This window comes from Dermacentor albipictus, chromosome 1 (assembly GCF_038994185.2).
Source record: "Dermacentor albipictus isolate Rhodes 1998 colony chromosome 1, USDA_Dalb.pri_finalv2, whole genome shotgun sequence".
Taxonomy (NCBI): Eukaryota; Metazoa; Arthropoda; class Arachnida; order Ixodida; family Ixodidae; genus Dermacentor; species Dermacentor albipictus.
Genome location: NC_091821.1, coordinates 488,896,248 through 488,918,122, shown reverse-complemented (window position 1 = coordinate 488,918,122; position 21,875 = coordinate 488,896,248). Strand labels below are relative to the sequence as shown.

The following is a 21,875-nucleotide window of genomic DNA, read 5'->3' as shown; positions in this document are numbered from 1 at the left end:
CCATTGTGCGTCTGCAAAACATGCGAGTCTGTAATATTCAAGCCGGCTGATTTAAAAATGCCCGTGTCGTCGGTTATGTTTCGCCCGTCCGCTCGCGACGCTCGTCCCCTGTGTAGATCAACCTTTACTCACTGCATTCCACGCACGGTTTTCTTCAGTAATGCTCCCTCGGATCTATATTCCTTTAATGTCGCTGAATGTGCCGCTACCCTAAATTCCAAGTTCTCCGCCTTCGACATACTTCTGTCCACTCGATAAACTTCTGACTTGGTTCCTGTGTAAGAGGTAATCGCAGACACGTGGACAACTGTGGCTTTGCACAAAAAACTACAACAGACATTGGGAATCTTATGGCCGAATGGCGTAGCAATAATTCGCTTTTGAAATGTTCGCGCGCTGGTGAATTTCGTGCAGTGGTGCGGACGGCTGCGTGAAGCTGTGTGAGGGCGGCGTGTACACGGAGGTGTTTCGCACTTGCGGAACCAGGGGTGGTGCCGTGCTCAAGGTGCTGCATCCGGCCTACCTGGTCCGCCACCTGAACCTGGTGCTCACCGAAGTGCGCATAGCAAGGCACGCCGCCCTTTCGATATGTTCATTTTTCCAAGCTGCACAGAAACCGCATGTGTACAGCTTTCAACAAAATTAGTGTGCAGGAGCTGTGGCCCAACTACATCCCAGTGGCTTCTAGGAGCCTCGAAGGCAAGTTGGAAATGAGACCACGCTATAGTTTTCTACAAGAACTACTAATGGGAACTCTGGCGCTAGTTTCTCTGGGAGCCGAATATACGGCGGTCCAGCCAGCGTAGGCGTGATGGTTAATACGTGTATGTGCCCAAACTTCATCTTCTGGTTTCAAACGGTTTTCTGGGTTCGAAATTTCATTTGTTTTCTTACACATATTGCGTTATAAATGCCATATTCGCAATGATTACGCATGTTCGTCGAGATTGATTCTTGGGCTAGTTGACTGAAATGAATATGTAAACGTCATACCCTTATGAAAATATGAGATGAGTTTCACATGAAAGTCTGACGAGTTTTGACATCACAGCCATTAGACTTTCTGATGAGTTTCTTTGGAATTTTCTGATGTATTCCTAATGTCATTCTATAACATGTTGGCCACCGTCTTTCTGTAGAACTCTTGACGAGTGCTTTTCTTGTGAGCATGAAATGTCTTCCTAATGTGCGCTCCAAAGCAGTTTTCTTGTGACTTTCTCACGTCTTCCTAGCGAATCTCTAATGAGCTTATACATTAGACTGCCGGTGCTCGTATTACTCCTATAACAAAATTGGCCACCACGTGTGGTAACATTTTCTCGTGTCCCAATGGCAGTCAGACCTTATTTAAATATGTTACCTGTGCGTGACTATCTTTGGTGCTATATATATGCAGCCTGTATGCATGTATGTCCAGTGAAGATGCAGCACTTCTGACATGTACATGGGCCCTACATATGCTGCATGTTAGACATTACTCAACGAAATAAATTTAACAAAAACATTTATTGGGCATATCAATGCTTCCTTAAATGCAGAAGGAGGTTAAATGAAAGGAAAACACAGTATCAGCCTGGTTACGGATGTGATATCTCCCTTTCATTTTTTCTCGCTACTTATCACTGAGGAGAGGCTGTTCTTGAGGTGGAGTGCCGTCATCTTGAAGTAAGTGCATGTGTACCCTGCATGGTAGAAAGGACAGATAATTAACAAAACTTGGCAATCAACCACAGAAATACACGCTGTATCACTTGCTGCAGAACGGTCTGGAGACGTTATAGCTAGTTCTGCGAAAAATTTATGTGGTGTCGGTTCACACAAAGTTGAGGAACCACTGTGTGGCCTTTGGGTGCAGCAGTAACTACAGTAAGCAGAAATTGCTCTTGGCTGAACAAATGTGCAACATGGATCAGCTGTGGCGTGTGTACATGTCGTGAACTACTTCAGCTATATCGGTTTCCACTTGACAAAGGACAGCAGTGTCTGTGGATTGCTAGCGTGAATGAGAAATTCTCACTAATTACTTGGCATGGAAATGAGTGTAGGAGTGTTTGTGTATGGGCAACCCAATGCATCCCAGAGACATCCAAGTGCCAGTCGTTATAGAATATTTGCATCAGCTACGGGCACAGTTCTCATACATTCCAAGCCTACTATGTCATGCATGTGTTGGCCTCCTGAATGATGGCATATATCCCATTCAAGAAATACACCACACCATGTCTGGGGTTTTTTATCATTTACACCCGAGCACTGCTTTCAGAGGGAGGGCACAAGTTGAAAAACAAATGCGTAGAAGCATGACAAACAAGCTTGCATAAAAATAATTTAATAAATAAGCATGGTGGTTGCTATGCCACGTCATTAGAGAGTATTCCTCTTTGTCATGCAATCATAATGAGCGTCGACTGACACACGTCCCATTTTTGGCTGTGGTATTCTTCACTGATTTTGTTGTATCAGTCGGTTGCCATAGGCGAACGAAACAGATAAACAAGCTAAATCCAGTGCACAGCTTGTCGTGTCAATGCATGGTCAAATAAGACGAGCACACTGGTCCTTTGAGTGAATTATGGTGCTCTCCTAGGCGCATGCTGAGGCACCGGCTAGTCAGCGTGCCCGATGTACATTGGACCAAATATGCACGTGATCAAAAGAGTAGCCTACATTAACCCTGAAAGATACGAGACAAATTTTGGGTATTTTTAACTAAGCAAGCCTCCAATGCCTGGGTGCCTTTGTCAATTCACTTGTGGACTGCAATGCACGTATATTTTCAGCAAAAATAAATTAGGCAGCATATGCACAACAGTCATGTTGTATGGTCTCCCTTCCCTCGCTGCGCAAATTTTGTCCTGAAAAGTTACATGAACTGATTGAATTGAAAATTGAATCGAGAAATGCAAGGAGGCAAGCGAGGCTTGCTTGGTTAAAGGTAGCACCAAATTTGTCCAGTGCGTGTCAGAGGCACTGTGATGTATTCCTTTCACATGTGGTCAAATGTACATAGCGCAGACTGGCTGGTGCCTAAATATGTACCTGTGAGATCACCATATTTCATTCAAAAGACCAGTATGCTCGTCCGACTTGGCCACACATATCTGCAATGGGGCTTCAGGCCAGATTAGGATTGTTTATCTGTTTTCACCCATGGCTGAAAATTGGCAAGAGAAATCAGTCAGGCGCACCACATAAATAACAATAAGTGTGAGCCAGCCCCCATTATCAATGCATGAAGAAAGGCATCCTTTGTAGATTACAAGGGATAGAAATTAGTCTGTGCCTATTTACTTCTTTTTATGCAGACACCATTTACCATGATTTTATGCCTTTGAATTATAACTTCTGCCATCCCTCTCAAATTAACTGGTGCACAAGTGCACATCCAGTGCTATTTTTGTTAGTCCTTCCAACAACTTAAACAGTCAGTTGTTAGCCAAGGTCATGTTGCATAGTCTCCCTTCTCTCACTGCGTAAATTTTGTCCTGAAATGTTACATGAACTGATTGGTAAATTCAAATGGACACTACAAGTTTCGTCGAGTGGACACAGCCGATTCTCAGAAATGCACAAAAACAGTGATGGGTATCTGTTGGCATCCTGTAGTGTGTGCAAACTAGCTGTGACATTGCTGCAGTAAACACACTCAGAACTGCTACAATGCCTACCAGCATGAATAAGGGCAGCTTGCAAAGAAAAGAATACGAAGAAAGTGAGAGAAAAAATAGAAAGCTTACCAGAAAACACCTCACTACTTAAGTAACTGCAGCACAATGAATACTGGCCTTCCTATTTCATTTCAAGAAATTCTAGTTCATCAAATGTGTATTTGCCAGTGACAGTTATTCTGAGAACAAGACAGACATGATTGTAAATATCAATGTTAAACAATGGTAGGCACACTGCGTGCTTAGACCTGTGACATATATGGCACACTACACTTCGAATTCTTACATGGACAAAAACAGCACATGTGTGTATCATAAGCAGAAAGGAAAACAGGGAAATATGGGCTACAGCATAAGAAACAGTTCCAAAAAAATAAAACCAAGATAAAAAGAAACATACTGCGTAATAGGCAATAATAAAATGGACTTGCAGCCAAGCAATTGATGCGAGAAAAATACTAAACGTCAGGACATGCGACGTGTAGTTTTAACAGAACAAGATAATGTGTGCATAATATCTACAAACACAAATAAGCAGCAAGTGGAATGATGTTGCAGAAATATTTAGCCTATTTAGCAAGATGCATTAAGTAATATGTCGATACACTTATCCACTAATGATACCGAGATCCTACTTTTGTGAACACGTACACTTAAAGCATACCTGTCATATCCATCCAGATTACACGCCGTGTTGCTGCAGCCATGGCCACGGGTTATGTGGACACTGTTGTGGGTCACGGCTTCACCACTACAAAGAGAATTCTGTGTTAACTTATAGCTGTGGCACAGTAAGACTATCACATAGTGAACACATGCAAGGAGCATGTAAAAACAGTCATGAAAACAATGCCTGCACTGGTGCAGGGTGGCAACAGAGCACAAAGTCAAAGTTACTGATGAATGTCACGATAACAGGGACCCCTTCAACAAGGCAAAATTTCACACGCAGGAGCAGCAGCGCATTACATGAATGTTTGTTTACATAACGATTCTAGAGTTTCTTTCATAACTTTAAGTAACTATCCCTTGTAATGTTTACTTACGTCGAAGTTATGGCAACACCCCTTCAAAACAAACCTGTACTAGTAGCACGCTGTGATTGCTTACATTTTTTTCCCCCAATACTGCTCGTAAATCGAAAACCTTGTAAGCAGAGATTATCTACAACGTCGAATAATTTATAAGCGAGGAAACGTCATAGCAGTAAGAATCGGTCAAGAGGTAGACGAGTCGTTATCATGCGACTTCAGCAGAACGGGAGCTCACGCACAAGCGCGCATGATGAACACGATTATTTCTGAACGTAATCTTTCTCATCAGAAGAAAACGCTTATCAAGATTTTCAATTCTGCATTATGGCAATTAATTCGCGCAACTAAACTCTGACACCCAGCAAGCATCGGCATAGGTTTCACTGTTGTCCTGGGAGTTCTCTTTCCTACGTTCGCAAGGCACCCTATGCCCACACGAGAAGCACGCACAACACGTGTGTAGTTAGCAAGCACGGTTACTCACCTTTTGAACGGCCCGACGCGGTCGAAAAGCGCCCTCCAAGTTGTCAGTGCTTCGATGCTACTCCCAGCAGACATACCGGTGCATAGTGGACGAGCAGTGGCACGCTAACAACACGCATTATTTCTTCGCGACGTCCACCCAACTTTCCACGACAACCAGAGACAAAGGGAACGCACTCCACAGCATGAACATCGTTGGTCCACATTTCGCTGGCGCGCCACGCACACGGCGAGTTTGCAGCGAGACACAAGCTGTCTGTGGCGCTTATGCGCACGCGAACTAAGTCACATTTGGTTACAGCAAACACAAAAACACACGATCTAACAAGCACATCGTTGCAGCTCGCACACCCGACCGACTCGAAAACAGAGCGACAGACTGATTGGATTGGATTGGATAGGAAACGGGACGGTAGGTGGCGCCACGAACAGGTCGGTTGGGGCCAGCCAATGTCTCGGCTAGCGTCATCTGAGGATTTGTGCGGCTGCCTAATTGCGCATAGCTGTTGCAAGACAAAGAGAACCAAAGATAAGTCTATATTGTAAGCTATAGCTTGGCATAGAAAGAAATTCTATAACGCATTTTCAATTTGAATCGCTTCGGCTATCTGCAGCCAGCAAAAGCATGGCCTTCGAGATCTGAAAATGTTAACCCTATAGAAAGCCGTTGCGGTGACGCTATTCCAACGATTTTCACTTCAGTTACCTCTCATAAAAACCGTGAATTACGCATTTCGCTGCTCCCCGTGCTACCTGCGCCGTCACTTCAATTTAAATAACTTCCTGCTGTCGTTCACATCAACTATATAGCCTCAGACATCGTTGACGCGATCTCCGAGCGACACATGTGCAGTGTGCGATGTTTTAGTGCCCGTTGCAACAGTGTCAGTCGGAAATCATCAAATCTGCTCGTGTGGCGCAGCTTACACCCCTGTCGTCCGTATCTTGCTTTCGTGTTGGCGTGTTTAACGTGCACGGGTTGCACTCCTGTCGCTCGTGCCTTCTGTGTTGATCGTGCTACCCACGAAGATTCCTCGAAAAACCCACATGTCTCGGCAGCGTGCATTTGTCCTATGTGGTACAGTGAAAGCTCGTTAATTCGAACTTCAATAATTCGAATTTATGGATAATTCGAACTGTACGATTTGGTCCGGCCAAGCTCCACAGAAGTCTATGTATAAAAAAGTCCGTTAATTCGAACGCGAGAAGGTTCCCTCACGGATAATTCGAACTACGCTCACCTGGCACACGGCCAGAGAAAAGCGCCTACTGCCTACACACAAGGCTGTATTGCCTCCGAAACGGAGAGAACGGCGAGAGAAGGCAAAATCAGAAAAAAATCTAACCGACGCGGGGTCAACCAGAAGGCAGTGGCGGCTGCCGCCTCTCCGTTCTACGAAACCTCCAAGACTTCTTGCCCGTTGCGAATCTCGGAGGCTTTGCAAATCTTGTACAGCTGCTAATGTTGTGCGGAGATGGCACGGCAAGCGCCAAAACACAGCGAATCAAGTACGTCGCAGCTGCGCTTGCAATCAAGAACCAACGAATCAGGGCCTTCGCCACCTTCACATGTTCAGCGTCTTTGTCTCGGCAGTCTTCATCGGTTGTGCACCTCTGTTTTCAGCTTAGGAGGTATCGGCCGTCGCGAATCATTGTGATAGTGTTAAGCCTCGGCTAATGTTCGTTTCGGTGGACATCGGTGGTGTGGCACAGTCGGACCCAGAGCTTCGACTTGAAGATGGCGTGTGGCCGCGGCACACGCCATCACTTTCTGACACGCCAAATTTCTTACATGCCCTACTGCTTCGAAATCGCAGTGTACTGTTGCTCTCCTTCACTTTCGTTAGTTCGAACTTTCGTTAATTCGAACTGAAGCGGCTTCCCCTTGCGGTTCGAATTAACGAGCTTTTACTGTATATGCCAGAAGTGTGCGCTGGCGTACGATGTGCGTGCAACCAAGTACTACAGTGCGTTCCAGCAAATAGACGCTGCCGCTTACGCGCAGTTTCTTTTTCTTTTCTTTTTTTCCCCGTCGTGGTTGCTCAGTGGCTATGGTGGTGTTGGGCTGCTGAGCTCGAGGTCGCGGGATTGAATCCCGGCTTCGGCGGCCGCATTTCAATGGGGGCGAAATGCGAAAACACCCGTGTACTTAGATTTATGTGCACGTTAAGAACCCCAGGTGGTCGAAATTTCCGGAGTCCTCCACTACGGCGTGCCTCATAATCAGAAAGTGGTTTTGGCACGTAAAACCCCATAATTTTTTACGCGCAGTTTTCCATGTCATGATCATGTCAATCTGCAGAATTGTCGGTTTGCCACTTAAAGACTAGTAACACATCCGAGTAATCAAACTGCCCAGAACAAGGCATACGCTATAGTTTGGCACTGTTTACCAAATGTGATAACGGGGTAACACAATCTTACAGTGCTCTTTAAAAAGGAAAGAAAATGACGTCGTTGTTTTGTGCCTAGCCCTGATATATCGGAAGCGTTTCCAGAGTACTCGGCGCTCACGCTGTGTTATATCGTTTTCTTCAGTTTTGTCTCTTAGACTGCCCCCAACGATGAATGAAAACCACTCCCAGCAAAGGCCAAGGGTCCGAGTGTCTTAATTAACTGTATCCTAATTAACGGTACCTTACTTAACATCGTCTTCATTAACACCAATGGTCATGAGTTCGACTCCCACCAATAGTCATGGGTTCGAGTGCTTTCATCAACTATATCTTAATTAGCTGTACATTAATTAGCATCGCCTTCATTAACGACAACGTTCGTGGGCACAACTCCTACACAAGATCATGGGTTCGAGTGTTTTCATTAACAATATATTAATTAAATATGCCTTAATTAACATAAACTTTACCAACTAAGGCCGTGGGATCGAGTGCCTTAAGTGACTATATTAATTAACAGTACCTTAATTAACATCGCCTTCATTAACAACAAAGGTCGTGGGTTCGATTCCCACCCAAGGTACTGGGTGCGAGTGACTTGACTGTTAGATCTTAATTAACAGTGCATTAATTAGCACCATCATCATTAACAAATGTCGTGGGTTCGAGTGCCTCAAATAACTGCATCTCAACTGTGCTCAATTAACACCGCCTTCATTAACACCGAAGATCGTGGGTTCGAGTGTCTTAATTGACTATATATTAATTAACATTACCTCAATTAATATCGCCTTCATTAACAACAATGTTCGTGGGTTCGATTCCAACACAAGGTAATGAGTTCGAGTGACTTAATTCCTAGGTCGTAATTAACTGCGCCTTAATTGGCATCGTCATCATTAACAAAGGTCGTGGGTTCGAGTGCCTCAAGTAACTGTATCTTAACTACGCCTTAATTAACAGCGCCTTCATTAACACCAAAGGTCGTGGGTACGAGTGTCTTAATTAACGACATAATAATCAGGTCACATTAATTAACCTATTAATTAACATGCTTCGACTTCCACTAAGGGTGGTACGTGCGTTCGAGTGCATTAATTAACTATATCTTCAATAACTGTCTTAATTAACGGTATCTTAATCAACACCAAAGGTCGTGGGTTCGTAGCCTTAATTACCGCCAAAGGTAGTGGGTTTAACTCCCATGAAAGGTTGAGAGTTTGTAACCTCTTTGTACATCGAGTGCTCAGGCCGACAATGCCGGATTTTCCGGCTCATGAGCCATTTAATGCTATCGCATTACAAAGAATTTTTCACGACTTGGCATCGTACACATTCATACGTGATGTACTTTGACATTAGCAATAACACAAAAAAGCTGTATACTCCTCTCATCAGAAATCTTAAGGTGCATTGTCATTTGAGTCTCTGATGTGCTTGTGATGCCAAAAAACATTAGACGATGCATTTCTTATGCATGTCTGATGTCACCTTAGGAACACATCACGTCCTCTACAGAAACTCATGGTTCATTTTCATAAGGGTACACGCAATACTTAGCGCGAAGGAGAGTGCGAGCCCCGCGTTTCACGGTCCTTGTTCTCGGTGTTGTTTGTGTTGTTGGCAGTGCCGCTCTCATATGTTCACCGAGACTAATCACCATGCTGCTTGGAAACGTATCAGTACCTAAAACTTAGAAAGGTCAAGTGTAATAAATGGCGTTGGAAGGACCTTTCAAACAACTGCGAAGAGTAGAGAAGTCAGTGTAATGCCCATTATTTTCAAGGTATCTCAATGAACCCAGCGCCATGAATTCCTATTGGCAATGATTGCAGAAAACTCAATCTAGCGCCGCACATGCACACCGATTGGCGCTGACAACCAGTTCAAACCTCTCGATGGGCTCATTTACCCGCGAACTGGAGCGTCGTTCGCAGTTTCTGTAAGTGAAAACCGGCAGATGTTGCGGTGCTGATGGTACATAAATCTACATTCACCTCTATCACGTGGACGAGCGTAGCGCGTGTAAACTGTAGAAGAAGCTTTACCTCGGCGCCATCACGCTGGCGAGCGGTCCACCACGAAAGCTGCGAATGACGTTGAAATCGCCCAATAAAGAAACAGATGGAGGTGTGTGAACTAGCTTGGAGCGGCAGCCTCCGTGCCAGCACAATGCAATTTCTTGCTTCTCAGTGTGGTTGCTTTAGAGCACTGGGATGCAGTTGGGCTGTAGGTCCGGTGCTCCAGTTGCTTGTGTTCACCGCTGTACGCTGACAAATAATGTAGCCTATACAGAAATAGAGTCGAAGGCCCGGTGCTAAACAACTTCTTTATCTCAAGCGCACTACATATTTCAACTTGAGCCTCTTAAAAAATTACTTTATTTTATTTCCAGGAATGTTGCTTGCTAAATCAACGAGATATCTCGAGAACGGTTAATATTACATCCCTGTTATAGCATCTTCTGCAAGCCAAGCCACTAGTTACCACTGTTTAAGTCCGCGCTAGATGCGAGTTGTTTTATCGCTGAGATCCTGATGCCATTGGCCACAGATAAAACTGGTCTTCTACTGTCTCCTTTCTGCGAACAATTTTAAGGCATTTAATATTCAGAATAAAATTGTGCAGAGGGTTGCCGCAAATAAAAATTTATCCAGAACTAAACATTGGATCCCTGTTGTCTCGCTCACGGCGCGCAATTAATACACCGAAAACGCGCTAAAGATTGTTTCAGTAAACCGGCGCTGAACCACTTTGAATTAGTGTGTATGTATTTGTTGCAAGAAAGGCCAGTTTTAATGTTGTGGAAGAAGAAACTTTCTGTTAATACACGGAAATATTTTGCGAAGGATGGAATGAGTTGAAATGTGTGAGTGAGCGTGAGCGTCAAGTCATCACATTTGTAAACATGGCGGAATGTATTGTGTGGTATCATGAAATAGAGCATCTAACTCTGGACAAAATAGTGACAACACACAAAACTGCGACACACCACCATTCCCCAAATGCCACTAATACAAAACACCCGTGCTGATTTACTGCTTTCTCGTAAACATTGAGTCGCTCTACTGATTGACTTCGCTTAGAACACTTCATCTGTTTTAGTTTACTCAAGTACTCGGCATTTATTTGCTACAGACGTCAAATTGTGTGTTTGTTACTTCAACTTTTGTGCAAATGTAATTGTTGTGGTTTCGCTGTTCTGAACTCAGTGACAGCCAAGAGTATAGATTTTTTTCTGGAGGTTAAAAGAGCTTTACTTATGAAAGCAGCAAACGGGTAGCAAAAGTGCGGAAAATAGCTACATCGGAGTCGTACATTCATTGGGGATGCCTGTGCCAAATATTTTCCACATTACTTGCTCCCTCTTGCTCTTGATATGCTACAATGTTTTGCGCGAGACCTGCAGTTGATATACATCTTTTCTGCTTGATTGCAGATCCTTGCGTAGCTTGAGCATGGACGTCGACAACAACACTAGAGGCTTTGCAGAACTGCGAGCGTAAGAGTTTCCTTTGATAACAAATATTTTAGCCTCAACACTGAGCTTAAACTTGACTGTTTGACACGGCCATAGAAGTGAAGAAAAGCGTGAATCGACAGGCAGGGATTCCCAGTCCAAATATCCAGACTGAGTAAAGGTCCTTGCAGAACGTAAGCAGAACGCAGAACGAAAGCACCCTCGTAGAACGCTACGGCATTCAGCAAATGAAATTGCTGGTGATGAGCCGGAGATCACTCGTTACTCGATTTATTTATTTTTAAATAAATAAACAAATAAATGAACCGGTGATCAGTCGGCCCGCGCGAAGCGATTCGCGATACCACCGAAATCTAAATCGCTGTTTACATTTCTTGGCGAGAAATACCGAAATACCGACTGCTAAATCTCAGTCGCTTATAGTATTAAATGTGCCCAACAAAATCACTTGGCTCACGCTGGCCGCAACTCAAAGAGCGCGGTGTTTGGCGAGTTTTCACCGGCGCCTATGCTTTAGGAAGCAAGAGTTTCCTTGTTCATACTGTCATCGTATCGCCTTCTGCTCAAATCTAGGTAAATTCCAGGTCAGCTATAGGGCTCAATTCTCGACACTCGCGACAGCTGCACGGCCGCCAATACCCGCCATGTTCACTATCTCATTAGCGGTCAAGAGGATTGGCTCTCGCAAGGACATGTATACGCCAATCTTAACGCATAAAAAATGCCACGAAAGGTGGCGCGCAGGATGCCCTGAAATGTAATTGCCATTTTGCAACTACATCGTTGCATTCTAATAGCGCTAATGGTGCGCGAATAGTGATTTCTGAGACCTAATCAAGTACGAATCTATTAGTGCCAGAATCAATTCGAATCCAATGTGTTATACTTTTCGAAGAGTTTCCGAATGCGGAATAGCCGTTAGCACAATTATTAAAAATAAATATTCTGAAAGGTAGCAGGTTTCTGTCATTACGTAGTACATTAGGAAACGTTGTTTATTAAAAGCGCACATGAAGCGCTCGGAGAGAACAAGTAGTTTCTTCGCATATTCAAGTCTCTTGAGAGAGTGAAAATGATAGCTTAACGCTCTGCAACATGTATGACTACCGCAAGTTTTCAGGTTTAATTCCTATACTGTGCCCGCGGAGGTGAAAGTGCACTGTATTTTTGCTCCAATTAGATGTTTATTTGGGCGAAGTTGACGTTTTGAAATATTCTAAATTTACGTCAAAAATATTTGCATCTGCGAATACTGACTATTCGATTTGAAGACCGAATCAAATAGGACACTATTCCATTCGTTATTCGAAAGTGTGGAATATTCGCACACGCCGAATAGCAACGATAGCTTGTTCTTACGCTAAAGAGGTTTGACGTAAGTACCTTAGGAACTTTTGCCAAATTGATTTGGAGGTTGCGCGACTTTGTGCTTAGCTGGCACTGCAGAGATTTTCAGCGATAACTTGGGATACGACGAGCCACGCGAAGTATTGTAACAAGCAAACAATTCATGTTGCGACCGAGACGCATGTGTATTGCTGCGTTTTCGCAGTCGCTCGAGCCGTGAAATTAGTTTGTTAATTCGACAGACTCATAGCGTTTGCTTCCATCTTGATGCTAACATTTGTGTTTAAAGGAATCATCACTTTTAAAATGTAATTTGCCGCGAACATAATCGCTTGAACTATACTAACATAATTGCACCTTTTCCTACCTTTGGACGCAATCCAAACTATCAGCCTATTGCGGAGCAATTTAATTTGCGTCAGTGTAGCCAACGATGGCTTGTAGACAGTGGATGATGGGAACTAAAGGCGTTTTGGACAAACTGCGATTGTTGTTTAGACTGGTGAGTTCATTTTAGCTGAGAAATTGCGGCAGAGTTTAGGGGGTTGGAAGGTAGCCCTCGTTCGTATCTGCTTTTTTTTGTCCCTGTTACCGTTGCGTTGTACGCCCTCGAAGGTTCCTCACCAACTAGGTGACGTAGCCACTTTGCTCAACCAATGCCTTGACCTCGCTCTACACGGCAGGGTTTTGGCAAATGCCCCGGCCACTCTCTCATGCCTCGGGTGCTTCTCATTTCGTCTTGATGACGAGTGCATTTCACCGGTTACATTTGTGCCTTCAACATTAGCATGAATGTTTTCTTTGTCCCTTCGTGCGTGTTTTTAATAGCAGATGTTGTGCAGCCAGCCCATTGAAGACCGTTTCTATGCTGCGTGTTTACAAGCGGCTTAACTTTTTACAGTGGTTGTTGTGTCATCGCAGAAAATTTGGAAGAAGTCCGAACGCTAATGTCGCGTTGTTACAGGGATCCATTTTAGAATTCGGAAACCCGTTACTTTGTTATCGTGGATCTCTCTATGCGCAGAATGTTCTGCAAGTGGTTTTGTATGCAATCTGTGAACGCAGGGTGTATGCAGTATGGGACAAGTACCCGGAGGTGATGGTGAACGCGTGCGTCAACTACCACAGCCGGAAAAATTTCTCCCTCTTCAGTGACGGTAGGCATAAACAACACTCGTGTTTCATATGCTGTCAACAAATGAATCATTTCAGGTGCCGTCTTAAGCTTTCTGAAAATTAAGGTTCATTTCTTATCATTAAACGCACCAGAGAAATCGTGAGCGTCAGAGAAGTCAAGGGGTCACACTAAACTGACAGTTCACAGAACTTCGGAAAATATTGTTATGATAATAGCTGAGCAACCGCGTTTTAGAACCGCTTGGCTCAATAAACTTTTGTTCTTGTCCAGCAAATGGAGCAAGGCGCTCAATGCAAAGTAAAATTCAGCAAAATACTTCGCTAACAGCAGTCCAGATATAAATATATGCCGGCTTGTTATAGGAAGACGTTTCTATGAGCTTGTTGTCAGCAAGCCTCCTGTGAAGAGCTGTACAACGCACTAAAAAATGTTATTTAGCACTTTTAAAGCAAAGTTTTCTTAGTCAATTTTCTCTGACTTTCCTTACGGTGACTTCTAGGTGCAGCTGGGTGCTCGGGCTTTGCCGAACAGCTCATACTTGAAAAATTGAGGCAGAAGCCATCTCACGATGACTGTGGGCGGTAATACGTTAGCATTGAATCAATATAGGGACACAGAGTATTAAGACCGTTGAAACTAGTTATATATGAGGCGTGTACTGCAGCTTGACCTACCTTTCGCGCCTTCCTAAGGGCACTCGGCGCCATCTAGCGCAGCCGCTGCGAAGCCTGTGCGTGGACTCCGAAATACATGGTGCGCCGGGGCGTTCGAACGCTGAGCAACGCGTCTGCAGCAACCGGGCTCCTCAATCGTGCTTCTTTCTGGACACTTTGCGCCATCTAGTGGCCCTGCCGAAAAGTCCGCACGTTGCCTCTGAGACATGAAGCGGGGCGCACCGGTTTCTGCGAACACTGAGGATTGTTCCCTCACTTGCCACGCACTCACTGGCTACATACTCAGTCACCCATGTTGGCGAGAAGTTCGTAAAAAAAATCTGCACATACCCAGTGAATACATGCGGAGCGCGCTAAACCGTTGGCATGAAAGGCGTATTTAAATACGACACATACCCAGAACATTTGTGGCGCAGCCTGCTTATGTTTCGGATTGCTGCCCATGAAGAAGCCTTGCGGCGTGAGTTCGCTCACGCTCAACATCGGAGATGTTAAGTGATCTTTCGCGTCATTGCGAGCCGCATGTTTCCAGTGGCACATACTTAGTTACCAAAGTTGGCGTCAAGGACGTTCAATGAAGAATGCACCATGAATGCCAGAGTGGCGCATCCTGTCGTTTTGGGTCTCATTTTATTCAACTTCCACACTCACTGGTCGCCAGGTTGCGAGGGCACCCGCCGAGGTTGGGTGGTGGCTTTGGCGTTGCGCTGCTAAGCACGTGGTCGTGGTATCGAATCCCGGCCGCGCCGGCCGACTTTCGATGAGGCGAAATGCGAAAAAGAAATTGTACCGTGCATTGGGTGCACATTAAAGAACAGCAGGTGGACAAAATTATCCTTAGCCTTCCCCACTACGGCGTGTATCATTCCACATCGTGGTCTCATCGAGCCACATGTTCTGAAGTATTATTTATCAGGGCGTCCCATATTGCTTGCTATCCCCCTTTAGCATAGGCTTACGAAATTCTGGCCTAGCTTTACCGCTTCCTTTTTACTATCACCTACAGGGAACACCGAAAGAAGACGGGCTTGTAGAATATTTCACACCGGTGTGGTATTGTTGTCGTGGCCAATGGGTCGTTTGTCACTGTACTTCAGATAGCAGCTATCAACCACGCACACAATGGGCTTAAACTGCGCGTTCACTCCCTGTATTGAGAAAGGGATTTTCTCGCTTCGCATAAAATTGTTGGCCGACCAGCCATATATTGCTACGCGTTAAAAAGACAAGGCAGCGAAGCACACTTTGTGTACCAAATGAACTACAGCAACTTCTCTCGCTTTTGCTGTGAAAAGGACAAGAGCAGTGGTTTGTAATAACCATGTGTAGATTGGCGTTATATATGTAATTTTAATCTCTAACTTCATACTGTAACTTCTTTTTACGGCAACGGCTTATTATATAGGCTCAAAGTACAATTTGATCATACACAACACTTTTCAAAACACCGTATACGCAGCTCCTAATCAGATTGTGACGTGTTGCTCCTTTTAACGTGATTAGCACTCTTACTACACTTAACTCACCTTACAGGGATGATCTAGGCTACTATAAATCTATTTATCGACGTCTCTAAGTGTTTCGCAACCAACTTAGATCACGGGGAGTGATCTAAGTTCTAAGCATGATCTAATCCATGCTTTAGTGGGTAGCGCATCGGGCTGTTCTGTTGGTGGAACTGAGTTCGAAAACAAGCGTCGCACCAACTTGGGCTCGTGGATATGCCGCACCAGGTATGTCACGCTATCCAAATAGCACCCCTGATGCGAACTTGAAGCACTGGGAGCATATTCTGTCTTTTCTGTGCCACTTTCCAATTAACCTGACACTAACATGGACCATTGGATACGTGGCACTCGGCATGTACCGCTCTTGAATTAATCTCTTTGAGGCCAACTTGAGTGACTGAGCAAGTGCCACGATGTGTGCGGCACGCCACTGCCTTACTTGTCACTCTTCAGTGAACCTATTTGCGACTAGTTTGGTCACTGGGTGTTTGCCACTGTAGGTGTGCCGCAAGAAATGTGCTTCAATGTATGCCTTTTACGTGGACTTGGGCACTAGCCAAGTGCACCTCGATATCAGCAGCTCCTAACAATCCTCTTCCAAAGCCGTGCGGATTCTGAGGCCCGTCTAGCGACCTCTACATCGGCACTGCCTCAGATCCTTCACCTAGATGATTCCACCCTCTTTTTAACAAGCAAGGAACACTTCCGGCGCCGCACATGTGCTCTCATACCTCCGTGTACGGTAACCCTCCCCCGCGGTCTTGCCCGTGCAGATGAGGTTGCGCTTCGAAGGCTCTGGGTCGGCGTCGGCCTCACTTCTGCTGGGACTCGGAAGTGGCCGCACTTTCGCCAGTTATATACTCGCCTTGGTTGTCCAGACTGCAATTCACGAAATGGTGAAGCCGACATCCGCCACCTGCTGTGGGTTTACCCTGCATTGAAACCGACGAGGCTCCGGCACCTCGCAGGAGCGGGACTTTCGCCGGATAATCCTAGCGACTACACTGCTTGGACGCAGAGACCACATTATCGATCCCTCTTGGACCTCACTAGATCCGCAAATCTTTTTTTCATTCATGTAATCATTCATTTCATCATCCTTAGCCGCTCTCAGCCCATACCCCTGTATGCCCTGAGGCATTTACCCTCGCATTAAAGAAAAATCCTTTTTGACGCAAACTTGCGTCACTGGGTATGAGCCATGGGTATGGTGTCGCTCTTCAATGACTGGTGAAAATCATTTAAATTCATCATGTGGTGCTTGCGGTTGAGCTCGCGTCTTATATGTTCAGACAATGTTCTTTCAGTATATATTCGCGCACGGTCCACGCGGCGACTTCGCTGAGGCAGCACTAGATGGCGCAACGTGTCCGGAGGGAAGCGCGAGAGAGCAGTCCGGCTACAAAGCCGCTTCACTTGACGTATTTCTACCGTTGTTTTCGGTGTGTCACGCATTGCTCCAATGACAATAGCACTGACGTCGACATTCGTCGTGAGATGGGTTTGACTGGATCATTTCTATTTTTCTCATATGTTTTCTGTAGCTCTCTAATGGAAAATGAGTTGTTCAGTAATAGGTAGGAATTTGCCTGCGTGCAGTGTTGCTCAACTTTCATAAATTTTTGTTGGGCACCTCCAGATGTTCAAAAAAAAGTATGCTGAATTCGCAGCAACCATGTTATCAGGAATTAATATTTTCTTTCGACAACTTTTGATTTTACCTCTAAAAAGGAAATATATTCCTGCTGACAACGTCAACGCTGTGTTCAGCGTCTTTCCTGCAGTCACGAAGAGCGACTCTCCTGCATAATACTCCAATCAGTATTTTTTCTCTGTTGTCTCACAGAATAGGCTGAGGCTCGCCATAAAAAAAAATGAAGAAACTCCACTAGAAGTTTCTATGTGTAAACATACCCCCAGATTTCAAGTTAGCGCGCCCCCGAATTTCAAATTGGCCCAACCTCCTATTTCCGTTGGCCCACTCCGAAATTTCAAGTTGGCCCAAGCCCGAATTTTAGTTGGCCCACCCCGAAATTTCAAGTTTACCCAACCTCACGTTTCACGTTGGCCCAAGCCCAAATGTCTCTTCGGCCACCTCCACAATAGGCTTCCCGTGCATTTTCTATGGAGCCCTGTGTATCCCTATGGGTAAGCTGTCATGCTTTCCGCGTTACGGACACGAGCTGCAACTAAATCACCGGGGCACTCGGCAAAGAATGGTCGCGCCCTAAAAGCAGTCTTGACGGCAGCTTTAGATGATCAACATAACGTGGTAAGACGAGCAAAGCGAGGCACTGTAAAAAGCTCTGCTCTCCTGTGGAAGCATACGTATGCAGGGACGAGGACTGGCCCGACGAGAGCACGTGGACGTGCCTCTGCGCAGGCGGCGCCGTGTTCGCAAACTTTTCGGTGCTTTTGTCGTCGTGGTGGTATGTCGGTAGAACTCTTGTCTTCACTCGCGTGGTCTCGAAATGCTAAAGCGCGCTGCCGCCGCAGATCTATTTCTATGTCGGACAGCTGTAATCGGCACATGCAAAATTTGAGAATAAGCTGTTGAGTATTAAGAGCGCAATTATGAGAATGTCATTGTATGATTTCATGCAGAAGAACGAGACCTCTGCAGACCTTACGTGGTCCTGTACATGTCACATGCCGGTCGCCCACTCAACAAAGTAAAGGTACGGCAAGCATCTATGCGGCGAGGCTTCACCTGGCGAGATCGCTTGCTCACCTTCTATGACTATGCCTTCACAGTGCAGTAAACGCGTGGTAATACAAACTCGAAGGGATCATAATAATGATGTCGTGGAATCAGATGCATGTGCTAACAGAATCGGTCGACAAATCTGAAGCTTGCTATTAGTGCAGCACCTAAATATGCACGACAAGAAACAAATAAAACAGCGCTAAAACCAAAAGGCATTTCGAAAAAGAAATATTTATTGTATGTAAATATTAAAAATTATTCTTGCATGCATTCTTATCTTTTTGGGCGACTCTTGCTTGCAAGAGCTGCGTAAACCTGTACACTGTCCGCAATGTTGACATTTTACCAAGATGCTAAAAATTTCTACAATGTCGTTGTGTTAAGAAAAATTGCGTACGTGCTAGCGCATTATCGATTTCGTAATGTGTGAACACCGCTGGCTTTTGTGGCTCCTGGGTAGTCTTCACAACATCAATCACACCAATATGAGATTGCAATCCAAAATAAGTTACCCGTTTTTACGTGCCAAAACCGCGATTTCATTGGGAAAAATCTCCTGGGGCCCTTCAACCTGCACCTATGTTCAAGTACACGACCCTTCGTCTATTTCGCCCTCATCGAAGCGCGGTCGGAATCGATTGCGCAAGCTCAAGATCAGCCATAGCCGCTAGGCTAATGTGTCGCTACTTGCAGAGGCAGCTCTAGGAACTTAATAATAATAATATCTGGGGTTTTACGTGCCAAAACCACTTTCTGATTATGAGGCACGCCGTAGTGGGGGACTCCGGAAATTTTGACCACCTGGGGTTCTTTAACGTGCACCTAAATCTAAGTACACGGGTGTTTTCGCATTTCGCCCCCATCGAAATGCGGCCGCCGTGGCCGGGATTCAATCCCGCGACCTCGTGCTCAGCAGCCTAACACCATAGCCACTGAGCAACCACGGCGGGTCTCTAGGAACTTGTCAGATATTGTTTACTAGGTCGTCTGTGTGTCCGTGCGTGAGCAGCGTATGAAAGAACGTTTATCGTAAGATATGGTCCTGTTTATAAAGGGCATATGCAAATCGCGACATGCGCTGTAGGTGTCATCTAGCGGCATGTGTGCATGATCAAGCACCTAGTTACAGCCTGTACTACAGGTTTCCTCATCAACACGAACACTGGATTAGCTGCTCATTTACGCGATAACGCCGTTTGCTTGTAGTGTAGCTGTCAGGCTACTGATACGGGATCTCACTCAACCGAGTAGCATGCGGCGGGGCTGAAATGGGGCCACCCAAATTCGCCAATATTTTAAAGTGGATTGAATTTTTAGATTCCGTCTATGCAAAGCGAGCCAAATGTTCACAAATTGCTGTTTGTATCCATAATTCGGCGTAGTCTGGTTTTCCTTAGCTGTAGGTGCTCCCTTTAATTAGGGTCTCTCCTAAGCACACTCACCTTGCCTCTGAATTTACTTGCAGATCCTCTCCAAAAGATAATTATAATAAATTAACGTTTAATTTTTCAAGTTTGTTGAAGCATACCAGAACGATTCGTCACAGCACTTTCATATATATCTTTTGTTAATAATATGTTTAAATACCATATTTCTTGCCTTTGCAGTTCCGAAAGGTAGTTCCAAAAGAGTAGTTCTTGTATGTCGCGAACCCACCCATTTTTCAGCAACCGCCCGCGTATGACAAGCAAATAATCTTGAGCCTAAATTTCTCTTTCATTTTAAATAATGCTAACAGCAAGTGTCATATGGTTTGAAACGATATCATTGATATTATGACATCTTATATTGCGCTTTACGTTGTGGTTGTATGTTATATTGAGGATTCAAAATTGCGGCGGGCAAAGTGCTGCAAATTTTGTGGGTGACCTATCAATAAGCCAAAATATAGCGCAGCATAATGGACATAAAATTTCGCAGCAATTATGCAGTTGTAAGGACGATTGATGTAAATGCAAACAAGTGTCTCACAAAGCATCAAAACCTCTAGCTCCAAGTGACACAATATTCAGCGCTGGAAAAAAATTTCGTGGGGCCTCAGCATTCGTATGGGTACGCATTACCAGCGCAGCTGTTTAAGCTGCACACATGGGCTGCATACACTATGAAATCGTACTTTTTTAAATACTGCACCATACTATGCCGCCATGGTCACCGCACTTCCCATGCACATTCGCAACGGCTGCTACATCCGTGCCGGCATCACCGACGGGCGTGACGTTATAACCACAGAAGCTCAGGCAACATGCACAGGCGCCGTCGCCACACTCTTTCCCCCTCTCATTATTCGCGGAACAGGATACGAAATAAATAAAGCGCATGAAAACCACGTTGTTTGACTTTGTAGTATGCATATATATATGTATATATTGTTTCTCTTACAACGCTGAATTTGTGTGGGTCTATTTGTGCCCAATCGATTAAATTTGTTTTCGGAAGCTGGCGGAATGCTTGAGGCATGGTTGACTTCCGCTGTGCCTCGGCGCGATATTGCACTAGTTCCTGGATCGGGCCACACATTTCTGTCCACGCCGCTTCGTGATACGGACGTAATCCGGCAAGAGTATACCCCCCCCCCCCCCCGTTATTGCACTATAGCACTATATCCGGGATCGGCGCCCACATTCCTGTCACCCATACAGACGTAAAGCGGCCAGGGTACCCCCACTGGGTACTTTTGCTCGCTATTTTACAGTCTCTGGGATCGGCGCACACTCTTGTCGCGCATGCGGACGTAAGCCGGCCGGAGTACCCACCTGGAAACGCATGCCCTGTATCGCGCTGTCTCCGGGATCGGCGCACAGATTCCTGTCGTCCGTACGAACGTAAGCCGCCTAGGGTACTCCTCACTCTCCTCCCCCCCCCCCCCCCCCCCCTGGGGAACGTATGCCCGGTTTTGCACAATCACCGGGGTCAGCGCACACATTCCTCTCGCCTATACTGACGTAAGCCAGCCACTGGAACACATGCGGGGGATGCATACACGGTCTAGAGATAAACAGGTTCGCTGTAAAAGAACTGATAGCATCTCCCGCGCCATATATGCAATCGAAAGCCAATTAAATCCGTGTACTGTCTTGCTATGTAAACATTTAAATATATGAAGAGTAAAGTGTTATTACGTTGAAGGAAAGTAGGGACACTGTTTACAAGGTGTATTTACAAAAGGCAGCAGGCGCTGGCCAGCATGGAAGCCATCCAACATCCAGCAAGGAACGTCGTCGTCTTCACATTAGCCAGTGCCGACCTATGAGTATGTCCCAATAATCGAAGGTTTAATATAATTTTCGAGTGGCGCGTAGCATGACCCTCCGCGGCAGAATCGCCGGCCTTGCGCCGCTAAGAACCCAAAGCAGTGAACGGTTGGTAGTGCTCCCGTCTCGAAACATGGACGATGTCACTCTGGAGAGCGGACGAGAAGCTGCATTGGGACTGGCAG

General features: G+C 45.3%; 1 protein-coding gene and 1 long non-coding RNA gene across 3 annotated transcripts in view; one reads left to right on the top strand and one right to left on the bottom strand.

The window, feature by feature from the left end:
• Positions 1-21,875, top strand: part of LOC135912312 (uncharacterized) — a 112,680-nt gene that overhangs the window by 68,560 nt on the left and 22,245 nt on the right. Inside the window, exons 8-11 of one of the 2 annotated variants that reach the window (XM_065444706.1) lie at positions 415-570; positions 11,021-11,083; positions 13,475-13,566; positions 18,334-18,407. In XM_065444706.1, the coding sequence (XP_065300778.1) occupies positions 415-570; positions 11,021-11,083; positions 13,475-13,566; positions 18,334-18,407 (385 nt within the window). The remainder of the gene's footprint in view (positions 1-414; positions 571-11,020; positions 11,084-13,474; positions 13,567-18,333; positions 18,408-21,875) is intronic. The other variant, XM_065444717.1, reaches the window with a different exon arrangement.
• LOC135912304 (uncharacterized) lies at positions 1,488-5,577 on the bottom strand. Its single transcript, XR_010567597.2, has 3 exons — positions 5,187-5,577; positions 4,333-4,419; positions 1,488-1,682 (listed from the first exon to the last, which is right to left on the bottom strand). It is a non-coding gene; the product is annotated as an uncharacterized lncRNA (long non-coding RNA).